We start from the raw sequence: 24771 nt of genomic DNA, 5'->3' as shown, positions 1-24771 counted from the left end.
GTATGCCAGTGTTTGTTTTTGGCACCTTCGACACCAGGGATTGTCACAAAAAATTATTGTTAACATCTCATTGCTGTTTTAAATGTGCATTTCTTTGATTGCTAGTGAGGTTAAATATCTTTTGGGCATTTATACATCTCTTTTATGAGTTGCCTTTTTAATGTCCTGTTGCCCAGTTTTTCTGTTGAGTTGGTAAACTTGTCAATTTCTATAAGAGCTCTTTATGACTAGGATTTTAATCTAACTTGTCTGTCATTTTATTAAAAGACAATTCTAGTTTGTCACTTGCATTTTAATTTCACATGGCTACATGGGATGGTTCACTACTACAGGCTCTATAAATATCAGACTCCTGGTGTTTCTTAGAGAGGATGGACAGATGTTGAGCAAATCACTTACTTTCTCTAGGCCTCAGCTTCCCCATCTGTGAAATGAAGGGTTTGGACTAGAAAATTGCTGTTTATATCCAGATTTGAAATTTTATCATTTCATACAAACATCTTGCATGTTCAGTACATAGTGTTATATCATATGTCATATTTTACACTGATATATAATGGTAATATTTATAAATGTATTTACTCCCTAAACTACATTGGTATATCTACAGACCCTTGAGAAGAGGCTCTAAGTAAGTAGTGGCATTTTGGTGTTTTTCAGATAGAAAAAATATATATCTATTTTACATATAAAATAATATATTTCACATATAAACATAAAAAAATAACATTTTATACATAAATACATATAAAAATGTAACAATTTACACATAAATATATAAAAATATGTAACATTTTTATATATAAATACATATAAATAACATGTTTTATAAATATAAACACAAAATATAACTTTTGTATATAAATATCAATATAAAAATATATAAAACATAACATATTATATATAAATATAAATATATAAAACATAACATATTTATATTTATATAATATATAAATATATAAAACATGACATATTTATGTTTATATAATATATAAATATAAAATATAACATTTTATGTATAACTATATACAAAAAATATATAAATACATAAAATAACATCCAAGTTACAAAAATTAAAAAAACCTCATTATATATATTTTATCGGTGTTGTACTAGATGAGTCATTTGTAATTCTCTTATAGGGAATTTTTACTTTTGCATCACTGAGGCCAATGGAGTTACAGCTGTTTTTGTTGTTAAACAGGTACTTGATTCAGTTAATGCTACGTATTCTGACTTTAAGAGCAACTTTGCGAAGAGGCTGTCCGCAGAGGTTCCTGTTGCGAGCAGCCCCATTACCACAAGGTGGCAGCAAAGTCAAACTAGGGCTCTGTCCTCTGATTCCTTTGGGGAAGAGCAGTCAACCACCTACCTCCCAGAAGCTTCTGGATCAGTGCTGAAGACAACGCCTGAGAAAGAGACCTTGACTCTAGGTGAGGTGCCCCAAACGCCACAGCCCCGTTCTGCAACGTGGATAAGAGATATATTCCTGAGAGAATCTTTGTCTTGTAGAACTAAGGAGTGTCACATTGAGTCAACTCTTTTCTCTTTTTCTCCCTTTGAATAAGAAATTTCCAAGGTGGAGAGAAATGACACAAAAACAAAGGAAAGGTACTGTATGTGTTTAAAAAGAAAAACAAAAATAAAACTTTAGACAAATTAAATTTTACAAAGTTAATTGTGCAAAGAACCGTTGGCCAATGGGAAACCAGAGAGCCGCTCCATGTGGGGGCGGGCAGCATTTATGGACAGGAATTGGAAGTGCGTAGGAGCCGGCCTGATTGGCTACAGCTCAGTTCGCCTTATTTGCACGTGGTCTGAATAGTTGGCCTCCTGTGATTGACTGAAGCTCAGCTTCTGTGACTGGCGGAGACTCAGCTAAGTTAGGCTTTCAGTTAGTTTACATCCCAAGTTAGGTTGCAGTTTAAGATGTAGGGACTCATCCTACATCCTCAGGCCAAATTTAGCTTAATTTTAATATGTTTTTGAGACTTGCATTGGTTAGATAATTACTTTTGTAAAGATTGTATGTATGAATGTATATGTATATATGTATATGTACGCACACATATGTATGTGTTTTGTTTTGCAAAGTATAGAATTTTAATGACTGGTAAGGTTACTGGTATACAGAGTCAGAAAAAATTATGTGTTAGTAATGGAATAATCAGATGTGAAATAGAAGAAAAAGACAGAAGCAGGAGAGAATGAGAGGAAGAGAAAGTAAGAGGAAGGAAGCAAGAGAGAGGGATGAGGGGATGGATGGGGGGAGAGAGACAGAGAAAGAAGAGAGGAGAAGGAGACAGAGGAGGAGGAGGAGGAAGAGGAGGAAGAAAGAAGAAAGAACCTCCAAGAGTAGCAGGGAAGAAGAAGAGGGAAGGAAAGGTGAGTAAGAGACAGTCTGATGCCTATGTTAGGGCAGAGATGGGGGAGTGGGTTCCAAACCACCATGGGCAGGATCCATGATCAACCTGCCAGAGCCCGAAACACAAACTCTCTTTCTGAAATATGTAATTCTCATTTGGGCACAGCCATTTTCATTCCCATCCTTCAGAAGCAAAATTTGCCACCTATCATCAGCTGATGTAATTCCCATTCTTTCTTTTGAGAATCCTAGGCAACATAATTCTTTTGACTATCAGCGTATTTATTAAGACAAATGTTAATAGAAGTGCCAACTCTTCAATGACATCAGACACGATGCATTGCAGTTCTGCAGATTGAAAGGGAGCCCAGATTTTTTTCAAATCAATGAAATTCCCATGTAACGACAGGCGTTAATACTGAAAGTATTTAATAACCGAGGAGGGAAGCAGTAGGAGATAAGGGGTTGTGGAAAATCGTCATTGTTATGACTATCTTCTGAAAGAAATCTTTTGTATCTCATTGCAATTGAGGGACAGTTTTGATGCTGATTGTTTTTGGAAGAATTTCTGGCTAAAATTAGGGGCTCCCTTTTACTTTCTAGGCTCTAAATTAATTTATTGATTTTTAAAAAAAGTATGACATTGTGTGAGAAATTCAGAAATCAGATATTAACCAAAAGGATTTTACAAGAAAGGCCATTTTATTTTCTACTGAAGTTAATACTGGAGATTAATCAGATCTATTGGTTCCTCAGTGCTTTGCTAGTGGGGTTTCTTTCTTTTTGTTTTAGAAGAGCAGATACTGAAGATCCTCCCATTCCAAAGGGACATTTACAGAGAGGTTCATTTTCAGTCATGCTCAGTGGACAGAACCTGAGAGGTCCCTTCTTTCTTAGGCTGATGGACCTGACCTCTTTGTATATAACTGGGGTGATTGTCAGTACTAGCCTCTGACTGCAACTTTTTCTTTCTCATTTGAAGTTCTGAGAGCTGGCTTTTTCTCCCCTGTACTCTTTTACAAATAGCACGAGAAAGCAAGCATGCATAATTTCTCAGGACAAAGAGCAAGATCTAAAACTTTGACCAACATTTCATATTTTTATCCTTTTTCTCCCTAAATGTAATATATATTGCTTAAATTTTGAATGTCCCAGTACTTGAGGTACTAGGCTCTAGGAACATTAGTGAGAATTTATCAAGTCCATGGTTGTCCAAATGAAGAAGAGATTGTCACATGGCAAAAGGCCAAGATTTTCCAATGGTCCCTTGGCTCCTGTGATGAACAAGTGATATGGCAGATATTTAGTTTTAGAGAATGACTTGACAGGTTTCCAGGGCAGTTGAAAGTCTGGTAAAGGGCTTTCTTCGTCTTGAGAAGAGAGTAGATAGGAATAATATTGATGCAAGTAACACTGACTCTTCTATTACTTTAACTTAGAAAGTATTTCACTGATGCCATCTTAAACTATCTTTAAAACATCTTTCTGCAATAGAAAGGGGGAGACAGGCAAAGTGATTTGCTCATGATTATGTAGTGAATGTCAATACTGGCAAAGCAAGCATCCCATAATGTTTTCCTTGCAGGATGACCACAGCTCGGGCAAACCAGATACTCTTTCCACTGTCATTTAAAACTATGGAACTGTTTCTATCCATTCTTCAAATATGCAAATCTGTTTTTTTTTTTTTCCCATACAGAGATAAAGCATTCACACTGCTGCTCCTGCAAATGAAGTCAGGTCTTTAATCTTGGCACCTCTTCCTCATTCTAGAGGCCACTGAGACAGCTTTCTCATTGAATGACAACCTTATGAAGTCAGCAGTCTGGATAAGATTCTGTCCTGCTCTCTGCAATGGACTTTGGAGCGACGAGAGCCTGGGCTTTTTCACTCTGTCCTAATGTGAAAGATGCCACAGCCAGACCTACAATCAAAGTGATTATCTTGTTTTAAAAACCAAATTCAAAGATAAATGTCTTTCTTGTAGGATCCTGCAAAGAACCACTGAAGACCCCCAGCAAAGGCATTTATGAAACAAGTAACTCTGCTCTCCATTTTTGCAAGGCACCTCATGCAATGGACAGAGACTGGAAAGAAAATGTTGCCTCAAAAGGGCAGGTAGGTAAAGAGAAAAAAACTGAAGATCCCACGTCTAGAGAAGCTCAGACAACTTAGTTGCAAATGTAAGGAAAGAGTTGCTTAGTTCTCTTACCAATCAATAAGAAAATGATGCATTCCTGATAAGAAATGAATAATTGAAGGATATGAATAGAGCCACTTTGTAAAAGAAAGAAGATATCCCCCAAATATATGAGAAAATGTTGAGTTGGGATTAATTAAAAAAGTGAAAATGAGAATATTTTATCTTTACAAACAGGTAAAGGTTAAAAATATAATGAAATTATACTTATTACGGTATGCTTCCTCTTAGCCTAAGGATCTCTTGCTGTCATCATTTCCAACTATTTGATGATGTGATCTGTCCTTTGGGGTCTCTTAGGAAAAGTTGAATTATTGCTGTATATGATGGTCTTTTAAATATTTCCCTTAAGGCTTTCTTGTTGTTCATTTCTTTTCTTGGTTAAGTACATTTATTACATTTAGGCATCTCTTATTTATTATAGTTTTAAGATCTTAGGAGTCTGACATAAATCTTTTGGGCACATTAAATATCAATAGCGTGTTTTTGAATTTATCAAATCCAATGAAGAGTCTTTGAAGGAATCCATGTTTCAGTTTGAAAGCTTTGAACTAGAAAAGTCATAAATTCTCAATTTAGGCAAAATTACTTATTCAGTGTATGCCTTTTTCTGTGCTTGGCTATTTTGCTAGAAGAATAATAAAATATTGTACATATAAATTTTAGTTCTCTGAACTCATATGCAATTGGAAGTGAATGTTTTAGGGCAGGTATTTTGATGTGTGCTTTATTGTTGGATATGGGTTTGGGGGATAGGGAATGGCCGGGGGGTTCTACTGAGATAATTAGGGGGCACTGGTGGCCTCAAACCTGGGCCAGATTATTAACACTCCTGTCTTTTCCACCCTCTACTGCTGACTGGAGTTTTTGCTGCCCTACCCCTTAGGACTTCCTTTTCCTTCCTCTTATCCTTTCTGGTAACTGGTGGCAGCAAGGTTAGTGGCTCCATCTGTGGGCTCATGATGGTGTTGGCAAGATACTCCTTAGCAATTGTTATGCCAGCTGGAACATCACCCCAGCATCACTGAAGAACCTGGGCAGGGGATAATGGAAGCTGTTCTATGGTGTTAAGGAGAACATTTTTTGTCATGATTAGTTAGAAGTCAAATAGCGTTGAGAGTGGTGAGGACACAAAGCGAGGTCTTTCCCCTGTAGAGTAAACGTGTGTCTTCATGTGGTCCTCACTGATCATCTGGAGGGTGTTTCCACAACGAGGGCCCGCATAGCCGTGGAGACTTTCAGAATTCATCTTCCAGGAGCTCCATATTAAGTTGCTAATTAAAGTAGTAAGTAGATCTCATCTAGGAAAGAGCACCCCTGCACCCACGGAACAGAAGCGCCTGCTAAACTTTGCTGTGATCAGCTTTGTGGTAACTGTGGGATTCTGAAGAAGTGAGTCTGTGAAGAGTTCATTGAACTACTGATGAGCAGGCCATTTTAGGAATATTATTTTATACTAATGGTTCTCAACTCAGGGTGATTTTACTCATCAAGGGGCATTTGGCAATATCTAAAGACATTTCATTGTTACAACTCAGGGGGAGAGCATCTTGTGGGTGAAGGCCTGGGTTACTGCTAAACATCCTACAATGCACAGAACAGCTCCCACAACAATGAATTATTGGCTGCCAAATGCCCATAGTGCCAAGATTGGGAAACCCTGCTTTCTAGTTAGTTGTTCTACCTTGAATAACTAAAAACCACGATTCTTTGACAGCAATGCCAATTATGTGACATAACATCAAGGAAGAAAAACAAAATACCAAAATGTTGTCTGTCAGAGAGACTTCTGTCTGAACTGTGGGGACCCAGAGTGTAAGGAACATGGCTGTGCTTTGGTCAAGGATAGGCCGAGGTAGGATGTTTACATTCTTCATGACTCAGTGAGTCTAGACCACAGGCGTATAACTCCACTTGTTATCATAGCCATGTAGACACAACATAGAGAAGCTCACCACTATAGTTATAACACCAGGAAGGCCATCACTTGGCTCTAAGCCACTATTGTCTGTAAAAGGTATAATTGTCCTGTTGACACTGTGCAGGAGCTGGCGCCTGGAGAAAGAGAAAGCCAGAGCTGTCCGTCTTTGCAGATGGATGAGGGGAGCCAGGACACAGCTTGGCTTGCCCATGCCCAGAGAAAGAAAGCGTTAAGCTGAAGGCAAGGGAGAGCCAGTCCTGCAGCTGTGTGTGTGGGTCGTCAACTAAGCAGCCGAGATAAAGGTGAACAGTGTAGAGAGCTAGTGTAAGAAAGCTGTTGATGAGAGCTGCTGCTGAATAAAATCATTCACCTGCCTACGGCCCCCCCAAGTGTTCTTTCTGCTCGGCCACCCACTCCCTCCAGACCTCAACATGACCTTTGGCGCAGTTGTGACCCTGACACAGTGTTTGTCATATTTGGGAGAGCAAATGTTTTGTTGTGAAGAAGCAAAACAGAATCTTCTCTGCTTTAATCATTTCTCACTATGTGTTTAGGAAATTCCAACAGTTATTTTTCTTTCCACTTATTACTAATTTTCCCGGGTGTTTTTGACTGAAGTTGGATGTAAGAGTGTCAGAAGTGCTCTTTATATATTGGCCCAAAGGGATGGGACCCAGATTTTTGTGCACATGGAATTTTAGTAAAGTTACTTAAGAGCTCTGTGAAGGTGTTAACAAAAAAGGACCTTAAGATGGCCGTTCAGCTGTGGGAGGCTTTGCTGATATCACTGGCCTATGGTGTATAGGCTAAACAGATTTTTAGGCTAGAAGAATAAAAAAAGATTTTATTCTAACCAAAAAATACCTGCTCTGTGGAGTTGTTAAACTCCATAGTTCAACAACTCCATAGAGCAGGAGAAATAATATATGTAAAATGCTCAGCACTGTTCATAATATATTGTTTAGTTAATAAATAATAGCGATCATTGTGGTGTTGGCTTTGACAATGTGGAATCTTTGAACTCCTTAGTGAATTACCAGTTGTAATTCTATATTATACATTACATTTTAGTTGTACATATATGTTTTTAAAGAAGTATTCTCCTTATGTGTGTTTATTTTCAGAAATGCCTAAAACAACTCTTTGTAACCCAGAAAGTGGTTCAGCAGGCTAATGGAAAAATGCAGCTCTGTGAGCAATCCCAATGTGTTTGGAAAGGTACAGGGTCAAGATATTGTCCTTCTTTCCTGTGCTCCTCTCTCTCTGCCTCCTTCATTTCTTCCTAATCTTAAAATATATTATTTTTAATATTTACTAGACTAAATCAACCTAATTGTAAAATTTGAATAATTCTCATAATCTTCTGTTCTAACTACCCCTACCTCCAAGTCCCATTCTATATAGGCGACCACCTTTAGCTCTTCCAGCTGTCCTCCTGGTATTTACATCTATTTTCTAAATAATATTGGTAAACTGCTATTTCTTGTGATTTTAGACTTGATCATGACTTTTTCGTTTTTGGTGTTGCTCAGGCTGGAGTGCAGTGGTGCGATCTCGGCTACTGCAACCTTTGCCGTCCGGGTTCAAAGGATTCCCATGCCTCAGCTTCCTGAGTAGCTGGGATTATAGGCATGCACCACCATGCCTGGTTAATTTTTTTGTATTTTTAGTAGAGTTGGGTTTCACCACGTTGGCCATGGCTGGTCTCGAACTCCTGGCCGCAAGTGATCCTCCTGCCTCAGCCTCCCAAAGTGCTGGGATTACAGGCATAGTAGATAAGAATTTAGTTCTCTTCCTGCCTCATTCAGTTTCATCAGTTTCTCGACATGCTTATATCACACTTTAAAAAAGTAAAATTAGTAGTTAATGTTTACATCATATTACTACACAACTATTATTCACTATCAAGCCAAATAGTATAATTATGCTTCTTTTCTAGTATAACTTTTGCTGAGTATTAAAAGTTGCCTTATTTTTCATTTACTAGATAACTATGACACTATTAATATTTCCTCTAAATGCTCCAATGTTTTATTCCGTAGCTGTCAATAATATTTTCCATGCACTCACTCACTCCAGTTTCTTCTTTTCCCTGATGTCCTCCCTTTCAGAGCCTGCTGAACAGGCTGCTTTCTTGGCCAGTTGCACAGTTGTCTTCTGGGACGTTTCATCAATATTAGATCCACTATTTTTGGGCAGCTGTGTTGTGCTCTTTCTGGGTTTGCTGGTCTGAAAATGTCCTTATTCTTCTTTTATGCTTGATTCATAGTTTGGCTGGCTATAAATTCTAGTCTCACTCAGAATTTTGACAATATTGCTTTATGGTTTTCTAGTATCCACTGTTGCTGTTGAGAAGTCATGTGTTAATTTGACTTGAACTTTGCTTTTTCTCTCTTGATGCTCTTAGAAAAGTCTTTTATCACCAGTGTTCTAAGATTTCATGATGATAAAGCTTGGCATTAGAAAAAAAACTCATTGTAAATCAAAAGCCCATTGGTGGATATTTTCATTCTTGGAGATCCATATCCTATAGTTCTTGGAAAGTTGCTTGAATTATTTTTTAATAATTTTTTTCATTGTCGTTTATTTTTTCTTTCTTTATGAAATATCCTGGATTGACTCTCCAATTCTCTTACCTTTTATCTTCTATTTTTCATCTCACTTTTTTATTTTTTAACCTTTTGGGTGATTTCCTCAACTCTGTTCACCAACCTCACTATGAAACTTTTTATTTTGGCTATCGTGCTTTTAATTTTTTAAAAGCAATTTCTGTACTCTGTTCCTTTTTTTTTTTTTTTTTACGGCATCCTGTTCATGCTTCATGGATATACTATCTTCTCCTATATCTCTGACAATATTATTTTATAGATTTTTGGAAGTACTTCTGTGCTCTCTGTGTTGTTTTCCTTTGCTTTGGTTTTCTCTCCCTCCAACCCCCCATTTACTTTGGCTTCTCTCTTTCAGAGTGAAAACTTTCCTGAAAGGTGTGCTGTTTTAAAAATAGTGCTAGGGTAAAGAGCTTAGTTCTCCTTTCCTAGCTTAAAGAGTACCAGGGTAAATTCAGTATAAAGATTTTAGTATAGGCACGGTGGGTCAAGCCTGCAATCCTAGCACTTTGGGAGGCCGAGGCGGTGGATCACTTGAAACCAGGAGTTCGAGACCAGCTGGGCCAACATGGTGAGACCCCATCTCTACTAAAAACACAAAAATTAGCTGAGCATAGTGGCTAACGCCTGTAATCCCAGCTACTTGGGAGATTGAGGCAGGAGAATCACTTGAACCTGGGAGGCGGAGGTTGTAGTGAGCCGAAATCACGCCACTGCACTCCAGCCTGGGCGACAGAGTGAGCTCTGTCTTTTTTTTTTTTTTTTTTTAACTCAAAATCTATCTTTTTGTTTCATACATCTCCATGGTGCCTGGTGCTATTGAATTAAAAAATTGTCATTTTTATTTATCCAGAGAATAAACATCTGGTTTCTTCTGGTATATGCATATATGCGTGTATATATTTACTTGGTTGGGCAGGGTGTGTGTGTATGTTGGGAACTTGACAGTCTTTTAACTAACCCACCTCTCAGTCTTCTCTGTGCCTCGGAGCCCTTGTGGGATTTTGCAAGGCAAATCAGCTTGTTTCTCTTCACTGTCTCCCTTTGCAGGCACTTGAGGGGTATTTTCTTATGCTCTTCTTGGTCAGTTATTAATCCTTTATCCACTGTCTAGAAAATTATTGTGCTCTCTTGCCCACTGCTATATTCACTCCCACAGTGTTTGTTCTCGTGTCTTCACCCCTTAAAAAAGTCATTTGCTGTACTTAGGTTGAAAATAGGAGGCAGAGGAAATAAACTTACATGGCCATTCCTCCAACTTGACTTGACTGACCTATGTCTCTCCCCTTCCCATAGATCACTTTAGTGGCAGCATGAAGAAACGATTTGAACAGGAGGATGTTGGTGGCAAAGACTAATTGAGAGGCCCTCTGAATATTCCATGCAAGGCTCTGTTGTTGATTCTTTTAAGGGAACTTAAACCATGAAACAGATCCCACATAAGCCAAGTAATTGCTCATCAGTGGATCACGGGGACAAATGTTATCCAGGTGCTGTGTATATAAAGCAATTATTTATGCCTTGACCATATCTAATGACTCTGAAACCTTACAGCAGGCAGCCCCTGTAAACTTTCAGGTGTACCTCTTTGCCCAAAGCTGGTAGGAAACTTTGGATAGTGGTGTTGTGAGTGTATCAGGGAAGCTCTGTAGCCATGCAGTGGGGAGATAATTGCCTGTGGCAATTTCTAGAAGGTCCTGTTCCATGCTACATTTGGAGCTCTCAGTGCTTTCTTTCTTTCTTTTTTTTTTTTTTTGAGACAGAGTCTCGCTCTGTTGCCCAAGCTGGAGTGCAGTGGCGCGATCTCAGTTCACTGCAACCTCTGTCCCCCGGGTTCAAGCGATTCTCCTGTCTCAGCTTGGGATTACAGGCACACACCACCATGCCCAGCTAATTTGTATTTTTAATAGAGAAGGGGTTTCACCATGTTGGCCAGACTGGTCTCCAACTCCTGACCTCAGATGCTCCACCTGCCTCAGCCTTCCAAAATGCTGAGATTATAGGCGTGAGCCACCATGCTTGGCCTCCCAAAGTCTTTTGACCCTGAGCGCCATGTGTTTTCATTCCATGCATGGACATTTTTGTGTTATTCATGAGATTATTGTCATGGCTGGAAAATAATTGTTTGGGAGCCAGAATTCTGTGTGAGAATCCTCTTGAGAGAACTAGTGTGGTTCATTTCATAAATGCCGAGGAAACTTGCCTGCTACATTTCCCTCTGGAATAAGTTCTGGTAAGCATATCCACGGGGTGCTTTGGCAAGGTCTCAAATATAAATGTGAACAAGGAGACAGAAATCCTCAATGCTAAAGTAGACTTCTGTTTTTATGGCTTGTCCTAATTTTTTTTTTTTTTTTTGAGATGAAGTCTTGCTCTATCATCCAGGCTGGAGTGCAGTAGTGTGATCTTGGCAACCTCCACCTCCCAGGTTGAAGCAATTCTCCTGCCTCAGCTTCCTGAATAGTGGGGATTACAGGCCTGTGCTACCACACCTGGCCAATTTTTCTACTTTTAGTAGAGACAGGGTTTCACCATGTTGCCCAGGCCGGTCTTGAACTCTGGCCACAAATGATCCACCCACCTTGGCCTCCCAAAGTGCTGGGATTACAGGTGTGAACCACTGCACCTGTCGTGTCCCAATTTTTTATTAAAAATATTTTTTGGGGCTGGGCACGGTGGTTCACACCTATAATCCCAGCACTTTGGGAGGCTGAGGCAGGTGGATCACGAGGTCAGGAGTTCAAGACCAGCCTGGCCAACATAGTGAAACCCTGTCTCTACTAAAAATACACACAAAAATTAGCCGGGTGTGGTGGCGGGTGCCTGTAGTCCCAGCTACTCGGGAGGCTGAGGCAGGAGAATTGCTTGAACCCGGGAGGTGGAGGTTGCAGTGAGCAGAGACCGTGCCACTGCTCTCTAACTTGGGTGACAGAGTGAGACTCTGTCTCAAAAAAAAAAAAAATTTTTTTTTTGGAAATTTTCTTTTAAAAATTATGTAGATAACACATAGATACACACTTTCAACTTCTAAATACAGGGGTGTCCAATCTTTTGGCTTCCCTGGGCCACATTGGAAGAAGGATTGTCTTGGGCCACACGTAGAATACACTAATACTAAAGATAGCTGATGAGCTAAAAAAAAAAAAAAAAATCACAAAAAAATCTCATAGTGTTTTTACAAAGTTTACAAATTTGTGTTGGGCTGCATTCAAAGCCCTCCTGGGCTGCATGTGCCCTGTGGGCTGTAGATTGGAGAAGCTTCTATCTAGAACTTTGTGCATGTTTATTCCTCAAGCGTCTGTTTCGCAGCGGTAAAAAGGGGAAAAAAATTGAGTTAGATGCATAAAAATAGGCACAGAATTTCAGGTCTTCTAAATGTTCTTTTGGGGGTTTGGGAATATGTGGTTGGGATGAGAGTGTGAACTTTGTCTTTTCCTTAGAATGATATTTTCTTAAAAGCAAAATAAAATATGTGGGGACATGTATTTCCTCAGCTCTCTCATCTTCTTTTGTCCTAAACAGCAACAAGTTTTTGTTTCTGTAAGGTGCTGAGTATTTGGTTTAGAATAAAAAATATATGTTCTATGAAGCCAGAGATAATGTACCTATATTATTCTGATATTTTAGGAGTCTCTCTCTCTCTCTCTCCCTCTCTCTCTCTTTCTTTCTCTCTCTCTATTCTATATAGACACACACACACACACATACACATACACTTTATTATTTAGATTTGTTTTAGGTTCACAGCAAAGTTAGGCAGAAGGTGCAGGTTCCCTTATATCCCTTGTCACCACACATGCACAGCCTCCTTTGTTATCAACATCTCCCACCAGAGGGGTACATTTGTTACAATCAATGAACCTACATTGACACATCATTGTCACCCAAAGTCCATAGTTTACATTAGAGTTCATTCTTGATGTTATGTATTCTATGGGTTTGACCAATGTATAATGACATGTATCACTATTATAGTGTACAGAATAGTTTCATTTCCCTAAAAATGCTCACTGCTTTGTCTATTCATCTGTCTCTCCCCTTCCCATAGAAACCTTTTTACTGTATCTATAGTTTTTCCTTTTCCAGAATGTCATATAGTTGGAATCATACAATATTTAGTTTTTTCAGATTGTCTTCTTTCACTTAGTAATATGCATTTAAGGTTTCTTCATGTCTTATTTTTTATTTTTTTTAGACACAGAACCTCACTCTGTCATCCAGGCTGATGTGGAGTGGTGCAGCCATGGTAGCACTGATCTCCTGGCTCAAGTGATCCTCCCACCTAAGCCACCCAAGTGGCTGGGACTACAGGCATGTACCAGCATGCCTGGCTAATTTCTGTATTTTTTTGTAGAGACAGGGTTTTGCCATGTTGCCCAGGTGGGTCTCAAACTCCTGGGCTCAGGCAATCTGCCTGCCTCATCTCCTAAAGTGCTGAGATTACAGGCGTGAGCCACCGTGCCCAGCCCCAGGAGTTTTTTTTGTTCATTCTTTGGGTATTGATTTTTTTTAACCTTATTGACACTTTATCAGCAAGCCTAAGTATTTTTAGTAATCTTGCAGTTTTGCCCTCAACTACAGGTTTTCATAGCTAACACGGAAGCAGGAATTTATGAGTAACAATTTGGTTTCTTGGTGTAGCATTGTGAAGCTCTCATGCTTTTATCAGAAGCCATCTGGTCATAGACACCACAAGTCACCTGGGTGGTCTTTGTTTCTTTTGATTTTATCATTCTCAGTTTGATCACAAGCTGAGTGGTTGGAGATGAAAAGACAGTGGCCTGTGGTTTGAACTTAGTATGGTCTTTTGATGAGAACTGAACAAAAGATAGAATACTGACCTTAGATAGTCATGGGTAAAATTAACCAAAAGTAGTAAGTCTGTGTGCTCCGATACTGAAATATTGAGAGAAAGAGCTAAAATCAACAAATCAATAAATATTTATTGATGAAGTCTCAGAGTAGGGCATAGGTGTACCAGGTAAGTCTTGGTGTGGAAAAGCAAAATTCACTTTGGTTTTAAAATCCCAAATAACAGAATAAATATTCAAAGCATGATGTAGTATCTCTGTGTACTCCTCACAAGATCTATCTTCTACATTCAGGTCTGTATGCATGTGCTTTTTAGTAGAAAGTGTCATTGAAAAAAATTTTAATCTTCTTGTTTAAATTAATACTGAAGTGCTCTTCATTTCCTTCCTTCCCCGGCTCTTTGTACTGTAGTTTTATCATGATGACTACTTATTTTCCACTTAGTTAAGCTTTTCCACTTAATGTTATTTCTTAATACCCACAAGAATAAATATTATATTTTCAGGATCTTAGAGCTGTGTAGAAGTGTTTGTTTCTTGTAGGCTGCAAAGATGGAGTCAGAGATGAATCCTTCCATCTTAAAAGGTCCGGTGATATAAATGATTCCATACTCCAACCAGAGGTGAAGATTCATCTTACTGGTCTTCGAAATGACTACTGTAAGTTATCATTTAGATTGGGAATTAAAAGTTGAAATGACAAAATGCATCCTGTGCTCTGGTATAAACTTGAAATTTGATTAAACCAGATGGCCTTCATGCCTCATATCCAAATAGTGTAACATCCAAATATGGCTAATATACTTGGCTTTTCCTGGTGCAACTTTCATATTCAGGGATGGGTATTGTTAATGTTGACATGGTGTGGGAAATATACATTTTATGTTACTGTATTAGAAAGAATTGTACTAATGATGGTCTATTCTTATGTATGTATTTTAAATATGGGTAAATCGAATCAGTCAAACAACTGCATTGGGTCTACTTTTTATGTGCCCAGCTTGTAATCTAGTTTGGAGGACAGGACTAACTGACACGGAACTGATACCATATGCCAAGGTAGATTATAAATAATAAATCATGGGTTATAAGGAGCTATAAAGACTAGAAGGAGCTTAGTGAGCTTCGGTGTTGTCCAGAAAGATGTTGTGGAGATATTTATACATAAGCTGGGTCTTGAAAGATCGTTAGAACTTGGAAAGGTATAGAGGAGAAGGACCATTTTTGGTATTGTTAACAGCATGAAGAAGGCAGGATGTTGGTAATTAAGATATTTAATGGCAATGAAGAAGATACATTGGGGACTGGTGAATAGGTGGGTACAGATTATGGAGAAAAATTCAAATTCAGAAATTTAGATTTGTTTTGGGAGTTGTTGACTAAGAGAAACATCAAAGGAAAATTCATGGCAGAGTATGCAGAATGCACTTAGTAGGAAAGAGCTGCCAAAGAGTAAAGGCTTATTTTTCCTCCATGAAGAAAAGAAATGGGATGAGAAATGAATTCATGATTATTCAAAGTTTTTGAAGCAGGAGAAGAGTGGTGTCACTGAGAAGACAGATTGGCAGAGGAGGTGATTTGGAGAGGAAAGACTATGCTTGAATATTATTTTAAAGGAGACAATCAGACATAGAAGAAGTTTGGCAGGTTATTTGAAATGAATGCTGGTAGTTGAAAGAGGATGGACTAGCCTGTAGGTCAGATGATTATGATTGAATCCAGGAGCCAGTGTAAGCTCCCTAGATGAGGGAGAGAGGAGCAGAGGGAAGGGGCCTGGGCTCCATGGAATATCTACAAAGAGGCATGAGCTGGAAAAAGCAAAATCCCTGAAGGGAAACAGTTCTCTATCTCCCTATTCCTTCAGCTCCTTCTCCAAGAGAATGTATTGTCATGACCAACTAAGAAGGATGCATTTTCAAAAAATGTTAAAAAACCATTATACTCATATTAAAAAGAAACAATGTTTGTTCCCATTTTTCCTTTAAGCCACAGCCCTTTTTCTTTCTTTCTTTTTTTTTGAAACAGAGTCTTGCTTTGTCACCCAGGCTGGAGTGCAGTGGCTCACTGCAGCCTCCGCCTCCTGGGTTTAAGCGATTCTCGTGCCTCAGCCTCTTGAGTAGCTGTGCGTGTAGCTACAGGCATGTGCACCATGCCTGGCTAATTTTTGTATTTTTAGTAGAGACGGGGTTTCACATATTGGCCAGGCTAGTCTCGAACTTCTGACCTCAAGTGATCCGCCTGCCTTGGCCTCCCAAAGTGCTGGCATTACAGGCATGAGCCACCATACCCAGACGCACAGCCCTCTTTCTTTCCTCCTTTTGACAGTAAAACTTTAAAAAGATCTTTATACTTATAATTTTCTATTTCTCTCCCCATATTGTCTCAAATCCACTCTAATCAAGTTTTAAGTCTCATCATTCAATTGAAACTACTCTTCCAAACATTACCAAAGAACTCCTCATTGTTAAATCCAACAGTTACTTCTTAGACTTCATACTGAACCCTAACAACTATATTTGAGACAGCTGATCAATCCCTCCTTCTTGATATCCCACTCTTTTGGGTTTTGTCCAAGAGTGTCTTTTTGTTCACTCTTTCTCATCCTTTTTTGTTGATTTGTGTTTCTCTTCCATTTCCCTGACCTCTAAATGTTGGAGTACCCAAGGCCTATTCCTTGGACATCTTTTCTTTTTTTTACTTCTGTTCTATTTTAATTGATCTTAGCTTTTTGGCTGTATCTCTTTGTATTGTGTTTTGTTGTCATTGTTCTAGGGATTACAATGTAATTTTAACTTTCTTAGTCTATGTAGAGTTACTATTGTACACTTCACACAATATATAAACATCTTGCAATCACATAGGTCTCTCAAACTCCCCACTGCTTTTTAGGTTACTGTAGTTGTCATGTATTTGTTTTTTTGTTATTGTTTTTTGAGGGAGGGTTTCACTCTGTCACCCAGGCTGGAGTGCAGTGGTTCAGGCTGGAGGCTGTAGAGGCTTACTGTAGCCTCTACCTCCTGGGCTCAAGTGATCCTCCTGCCTTAGCCTCCCAAGTAGCTGGGCCCACAGGCACATACCACCATGCCCAGGTAATTTTTTGATTTTTTGTAGAGATGGGGTCTTACTTTACTCCCCAGGCTGGTCTTGAACTCCTTGGGCTCAAGTGATTCTCCCACCTTGGCTTCCCAAAGTGCTGGGATTACAGGTGTGAGCCATTGTGTCTGGCCTGTCGTGCGTTTTATATTTACATACACTGAAAACCATTCAATTGTAAACGTTTTAAAATTTAAAAAGTATTTAAATAGCTTAAGAGGAAAAAATAGCTCCTATGTTTACCCAAATATTTACCAATTTCAGTGTTCTCCTTCATTTCTGAAGATCCAAGTTTCTCTTTCATATAATGTCCCTTTAGCCTGAAGAGCTTCCTTTAGCAGTTCTTGCAGATCAGGTCTGTTGGCACAGACTTCTGTTAGATTTTCCATCTTCCAGTTGATGAGATTTTTGCTGGATATAGAATTCTGGGTGGAAAGATCCACCACTACCCCGTACCCCCAGCATTTAAAAGATGTTGTTCCATTGACTGTGGCCTCCATGGTATCTGGTGAGAACCCCATGGTCATCTTGTTATCCTGCTTCTAAGACCTGACTCTACTTACACATATGTTAGATTTTTGGATATTATTCCACAATTCGCTGAGGCTTCATTCTTTAACAAATTTTTTCTCCACATTCTTTAGATTGAATAATTTCTATTATCTATATTCAAGTTTACTCTTTCCTCTATCACCTCTATCCTGCTATTCAGTGTATCCAAGGAATTTTTCAGATATTATATTTTTCCATTTTAAAGTTTGTATTTTATGGTTTTTGTATATTTGATTTCCATTTTAGAGCTTTGCTTTATGGTTTCTATTTTCTTTACTTAGAAAATACTTTTGATTTTTCTGTTTATCTGTTAAAGCTTCATATAAAGTTTCATATGAATTTTCATTCATTTCATGTGTGTTTTTCTTCACTTCATGGAGAATATAATGGCTGCTTTAAAGTCTTTGTTTGATAATTTCTATACCTAGGTCACCTTGGAGTTTTCATCTATTGGTTATGTTTTGCCTTTACATTTATCCAGTAATTTTGAATTGTGTCTGGATATTGTAGATGTTATGTCATAGTCACTGGGTCCTGTGGAGAATGTTGATGTTTTGTTCTGGTTGATGTTTTGTTCTAGTTAGGTTCACATTTTAAGTTTTGTCTTGCCATTTGTGGGTGGTGTTTCAAATCTTAGATCAGTTTCTTAAACTTTGACCATGCTGGTTTGGGTCTGTATCTCATACATGTGGATCAGAGCCTAGGCTGAGACCTGTATGGATGTTTCAAATCTCAGTTCATTTCTTAAAGCCTTTGCTAAGCTGATTTGAGTCTCTTCTGCATGTAGATGATTTAGGGGTAAGGCTGAGATGTGTGTGAATTAATATACTCACACTCAGAGGATCTCTTTCTTTTGGCTTTCCCATGTCTAGGACTTTCCCCTCATACTGGTATCAGTTCTATGCCTCAGGCTCTTTTCCATGGTTTCTCTGACCAGAAAGATGGTGGCCTTTTTGTCAGAGTCTTCGCTGGCACTCCATGACTGGGGCCTGTCCTCAGGGCAAAGGTGTGAAAGAAGAAAAGTGGGAAACTTACCCCCCGCCAGGTTGCTTCTCCAAATTTTGACTTCCTTACTTAGTTTACTGCTTTTCCTTACTTTCCAGGGTCTCCAGGTGTTTGTTTTTTATATTTCATTCAGAGTTTATATTTATCATGGGGAGGGAATGTATTGTAGGGGTTTAAACTACTGTAGGGGAACTGGTGTGCTACTTAGTTTTATACTGATACGTGTCAGTCAGGAGTTTCTGACTGATGAGAAATAAGATAGGGTATATTTTAATAAATGGTCATACAAATATGTTTTCTCTTAGCAGTCAGAGGTTTCTTATTAGTATAAGCTGTAGAATACTGTTGAGAACGTGTAGGTATCAAACATGAACCACTACCTCTTCTATCTGGGTGGTGTTTTTGGTTAGAAATGATGGTGGCATCTCCCATATAGATATCCTAGGTCCGAGAGTGTCTCCATAAGAATTATATGCTTTTAATTTTTACTGATCTGTTAAACAAAGTCTACATGTACTAACAATGGTAGATGAATCTGCCCAGTTCTTTAAATCGCTCTAAATAAGTATATTTCAGTGTAAATAATAAGCATTATTGCTTATTAGACTGTTAGTGTTGACACCAGATTCTATTCCACTTTTCATTTTTGAACTTTTAAGGATTTTCTTAGTTCCATGTTTCCATTTTCCAGCTAACCATGGGGATGGTATTAGTCTTTTCCCCCTACCTATAAAGTTGTTTATTTGAACAGGTTTTCATTTAGCTGTATAATTATACTAATTTGAAGTGCTTTTCTTATAGATCTGAATATCCTAGACTGGAGTTTTCAGAATCTTGTTGCCATAGCCCTGGGCTCTGCTGTATACATCTGGAATGGGGAGAACCACAATGGGATTGAAAACATAGACTTAAGTCTCACTTGTAACTATATCTCTTCTGTGTCCTGGATGAAAGAGGGAACTTGCCTGGCAGTTGGCACCAGCGAGGGAGAAGTGCAAGTACTAGCCAGTTTTTTTTTCTCATCATGTTCTCTGTGTATTATTACACTATAATTGACTTTTAATAACAAGTTAATGTAAAATAGAGAAACTAGATGTGGCTCTTGAAGTATCAGGAATAAAAGGAGATGACATTCTGCTTTTTTTTTTTTTTACTGAATGGTTTTTTAATGAAAACGTAAGGATACTCTGGTTAGTTTCCACCACAATCTTTCTGTCATATTTAAAAATACATTTTCTCTGAAACTAAAGTTGGGCTTGTAGAATCTCCAGTTTTGGAGCTTTGGAGACAGGAAGATACTTTCAGTTCTCCCTTTCACCTGAAGCCGTGATTAGGAGTACAGTTATAGAAAATGAGTGAATTTTTTTTTCTGATAGGCTCCTTGAGATGGGGATTTATCAAATTTCCATCAATCTATCTGATTTCTCATGTATCATTATTATTGTTTATTACCAATAGAATAAACAATATCACTCATGTGCAAATGACTTAGGAGGGCCACAGATGGCTCTCTCACTGCTTTCTCATCTCTGCAATGATAATGAATGCTGTGAAGTCTTATGTCATGATTTCTTCTTACACCAAAGTTGTCATTCCCCATGTGGATCAGAATATTATCTGTAGCTGGCAGGAAGGGAGTGTCTTAGCAGTAAGTGGAATTACTGATTCTAGAAAGTGTCCGGGTACCCACATCTTATTAATACATTTGTTGGTAACTGTGGGTAGATTTCCAGATTTGGAATTCTCACAATTTAGGAGCTAGAAATGTGGTAATAATTCTCAACCTTTGGCTGCACATTGAATTCACCTGGGGAGCTTTAAAACAACTGCCAAATATCCCCAGGCTCTATTCTACCAACTAAATCAGCATCCATAGTGTTACAGACTCCCCAGCTGATCCTAATACACAGTCAGAATTGAGAACTGCTGGCTAGAGGTGCTGGGTTTTCACTTAGTACAAAAACTAACAATATCAGCAGTAATTGGCTCTCAGGCCTTTGAGAAGACAGTGGGCTGTGAAAACTCCAATGCTACATAACTCTCCTTGTTCATTTTTTCAGTTATGGGATGTGGTAACTAAAAAGCGGCTGAGAAATATGCTTGGTCATTTGTCAGTAGTTGGCGCTCTGAGCTGGAATAACTTCATCTTCAGCAGGTAAGAAGCGTCTTATTGGAGACAGTTATGTTTGTATTAACAATTGATTATGGGGCCTGAGTAAACAATTGTAATATTCAAAACCTAAACCAATCAAAAATAAAACAAAATAGGCCATTGGACTATGATATGGACAGGTATGATCCCACCCTCTCAGGTATTCAGATCTGCTGGTCATGTAAGTGTCTTGGTGGCCACATGTACCATGTGTGCCTTCTGCATGGGATTCACTAAATTGTTCAGATAAAATGTGAAACTCCCTTCAAGCAAAAGGTTTCTCTGTGCTAAGTAATAGGTACTAAAGGGATATTTTGCTGAAATCAAGTATTTATTGCTATCAGTATCTATACTATGGAATATGTTAAGCTCTCTGGGACACATTTCCAATTCATAGACCCACAGAAATTAGAGCGGAAGGAACTTCATAGATTATCCTGTTCAGTAGTTCTCAAACTTGAACATGCATCAGAATCACCTGGAGGGCTCCTCAAAATGCAGATTGCTGGCTTCACTTGAGGGACTTCAGATTCATTAGGTCTTGAGGGGCTGATAATTGGCATTTCTCATTTCCCAAGTGATGCTGATGATACATCCCTTTGAGAACTAGTGATTTAGTTTAACTGCTTCTTTTTAACCAGAAAAATTAGGGACTTTTTCCTATAAGCCTACATAACTGGTCTAAATATATATTGCTTTTAATCATAGCCATTCATTTTCATATTGTAGTTCTTAAGATTAAGGTAGACTTAAGTTAGATAAATCCCAAAGACTTTTATTTTTTTTGAGATGGAATCTTGCTCTGTCACCTAGGCTGGAGTTCAGTGGCGTGATCTCAGCTCACTGCAACCTCCGCCTCCCGAGTAGCTGGGACTACAGGCGCCCACCACCATGCCTGGGTAATTTTTGTATTTTTAGTAGAGATGGGGTTTCACTATGGTGGCCAGGATTGTCTTGAACTCCTGACCTTGTGACCCGCCCGCCTTGGCCTGCCAAAGTGCTGGGATTACAGGCATGAGCCACTGTGCCTGGCCATCCCAAAGACTTTTAAAATGTATGTAAGTGATTTGATGTAAACTTGAGACTTGAATATCTTGTGTTTTTGGCCGGACTTAAAACAACTTAGTTATTGCAGTCAATTATGTACTCAAGCTCCTTTTCTAATCTGCATTGTTAAAATTTAGTTTTATTATCCACGAGGAAAATGAACAGATCCTTTCTTATAATAATAGCAGCTAACATTTTCAGAATACTCTGTGCCAGGCACTGTGCTATACTTTTTATGTGTGTAATTTCATTTTAATCACTGCAGTAACGTGATAAGGTGGTCTCTTATCCTCAATTTTGTTTTTTCAAATTAAACTAAGACACTAGCCTGAAGTCACGTGGTTAGTAAGTGACAGAGTTGGAATAACCCAGCTGGTCTGGCTCCGGAGCCCATACTGTTAATCACAATGCTGTTCAGCATTGCATAGTTTTAAACAATGTGACACTGGACTTCAAGAAATGTCTGAAATAATTGTGGAACATCATTTACTTACTCCTTAGAGAAAATTAAATTAATCCAGAAAGAGTTCATTATCTTTGAAAAAGTGATGTGATCTTTAGTTGTTTAGATTCACATCACTGAGCATGAATGGAGACATTATCCACTGATTAGGAATCATATTGCAGTTTGCTGTGACATTCAATTGGTTTTAAACTTCTTTTACATATTAGTACCTTTAGCAAAACTAAGAATGGATCTATAGGTTAATAGGAATCTACCTGTTAGAAATTTATTTCCTTTTTCTATGTCTAACATTTTACTATAAATACATACCGAAACCATTTTGTTGAGATAATCTGAAATATTCAAAGTTGCAGAAAAGTGTTAATATTTCCTAGGTCCCGTATATAAACTACTATTTGGGAAAATCTGGTAATCTTCTCAGCTTATTTTTCCATCGCTGCCTGCATCAGATTAAAGTCATTAGAAACATCTATCAAAGGATATTTTTAAATGTAGACTTCAAACTCTGCCAGACAAATCAATTTCACTTGTGAAAAGAATCCTCTAGGCAGAACCCTCCATCCTTATTAACCCAAGGAATCTCCACCTGTGTTTTGAATCTGTCCTAGGGGTCTTTCAGAAGTTTTACTTTGAACTATGCTTTCCTCCATGTTTTCAAATGTTTATGTAGCAACAGGGCTTAATTTTTTTGTTATGTAAACTTGCAGTGGGTCAAGACTGGGGCGTGTTTATCATCACGATGTTCGGGTAGCCCAGCATCATGTTGGAACACTTCGCCACAAGCAAGCTGTGTGTGCTCTGAAGTGGTCACCGGATGGCAGGCTGCTTTCCAGTGGCTGCAGTGATGGACTGCTGACAATATGGCCCCACGATCCAGGTGCCAGTGCACAGGGCCAACCGCTGAAAGTCATACCCCAGTCTACAGCAGTCAAGGTAAGAAACCCAATAGATTTCTAGGTTTCCTGTTACTCAGAGGCCACTGGGTATCCTTCACATATAAAAAGAAAATCATTAAGCCAATGTTTTGAGATTTTTCTTTCTCTAGAATTTGCTTCGGAGTTTGTCATCACTCTCCTGAAAGACAACCCTATTTATACTTTCCACTGGTCAGATTTTTTAGTTGTAGGTGACTGAAACCAAAGTCAAACTTAAGTTTAAGCAAAAAAGTGAATCTATTTTTTTATGTAACTTTGGAGTCCTGGGTACATACAGCTGGTTTTAAATATCAGCTGGGTCTAAGACTTTGAGTAATGTCATTTGGGCCCATCTTTTTAGCTCTTGGCTCTGCTTATCTCTGGTTTCAGTCTTCCTTCGGACTTCATTTTCTGGGCAAGATGGCTCTTGGCAGCTTCAGATTCAGATTCTTCCAGATGGGTGCTGGATAAGAAGCCATCTTTCCTTATAACTCTTGTAGAAATGTGCCAGGGAGGACTCGAGTCTGCCTTTGGTCACATTCTCTTCTCTCAATTAATAATTGTGGCCAGAGAGATGGGCACACTGACGGGCCTGGGTCACAAGCTCACATGTAAGAAAAGAGACCCACTGTCAGAAGATGGCAGGGTGCTGTGGAGTTAGATCAATGCCCCACCATGTTCTGCATAATTATTTATTTCTCTGACTTTTAAATTCTTATTTCTAGTAAAAAAAAATCCATAGTCTCCTTCTTGAGGACTTGGTGACACAGATGTATGTCTTGACCTTAACATAGTCCCAGAATATATGTCACTCACAGAGCAAAGAAATGGTTCTACCTTATTAACAGTAAGCAAATTTATTACAAGAGGGTTTAAAAGTTATTACAGGGCTTCCTAATATAGGATGAAATATATAGTGACTGCTGCCACTACGTTGTGCTGGCCCAATATTCCTGGCTTGTGGTTTTTCATGTCTACAGGATATTGAGAATGATGATCGGTCCAAATTCCCAGTATTCATGACTTGAAAAAAAGTAGGCAAAATATATGTAAAATACTCTGTCTGAAAACAACATACAAAAACAAAACAAAAAAATAGTTGAAAACCCAAGCCAAGCAAGACAAGTTACCTTTTTAAATGCCTTGTTGTCAAAAATCTGATGCACTGAACTACTAAATGGGAGTCCTTTTCACTAAGAGAGAGTCTCCAGAAACCAGAGCAAGCCAAGCCTCCTGGCAGTCAGCACCTGGGGAATCACTGAACAGTCACCAGTCATGTCTTCAGTCACCAGCTAACCAATTGGTGGAGCAGGAGTAGACTTTGCAGGTTGACATCTGCGTGATTCCTCTCATGGTGTAGCTTCTAGTTTTACCAAAATATTTATTATAAAAGCTATCTGGAAGTGTAGGGTATTTAAGAAAATGATTATTAATAAATATAAAAAATTATTATCCATCATATGGTAAAACTGGGGTCCATGGGCTCAGGGGAATTTCTGAGCCTCTTGAAATTGCAAAATTTTGTGTTCTGTGAAATAGCCCTCTTCTCCAGCCTAATCAGAGGTGGAGAATGGTTATTCGAAAACGACAATTAAAGCAGGGAACTTTAACTTATGATATATATTGTAGATATTTTATT

The 24771-nt window shown here is 38.5% G+C and overlaps 1 protein-coding gene across 7 annotated transcripts in view; it reads left to right on the top strand.

Moving 5' to 3' along the window:
* The window catches only part of CDC20B (cell division cycle 20B), a 64595-nt gene that overhangs the window by 28193 nt on the left and 11631 nt on the right, over nucleotides 1–24771 (top strand). For all 7 annotated transcript variants that reach the window (XM_054487945.2, XM_054487939.2, XM_054487942.2 and 4 more), the window contains 7 exons: nucleotides 1205–1433; nucleotides 4353–4483; nucleotides 7611–7704; nucleotides 14447–14563; nucleotides 19355–19551; nucleotides 20614–20708; nucleotides 22926–23151. In XM_054487945.2, the coding sequence (XP_054343920.1) occupies nucleotides 1205–1433; nucleotides 4353–4483; nucleotides 7611–7704; nucleotides 14447–14563; nucleotides 19355–19551; nucleotides 20614–20708; nucleotides 22926–23151 (1089 nt within the window). The remainder of the gene's footprint in view (nucleotides 1–1204; nucleotides 1434–4352; nucleotides 4484–7610; nucleotides 7705–14446; nucleotides 14564–19354; nucleotides 19552–20613; nucleotides 20709–22925; nucleotides 23152–24771) is intronic.

The sequence above is a fragment of the Pongo pygmaeus genome, chromosome 4 (assembly GCF_028885625.2).
Source record: "Pongo pygmaeus isolate AG05252 chromosome 4, NHGRI_mPonPyg2-v2.0_pri, whole genome shotgun sequence".
In the NCBI taxonomy this organism is placed as follows: Eukaryota; Metazoa; Chordata; class Mammalia; order Primates; family Hominidae; genus Pongo; species Pongo pygmaeus.
Note: the sequence above shows the minus strand (reverse complement) of the source record. Positions and strands in the feature narration are given on the sequence as shown.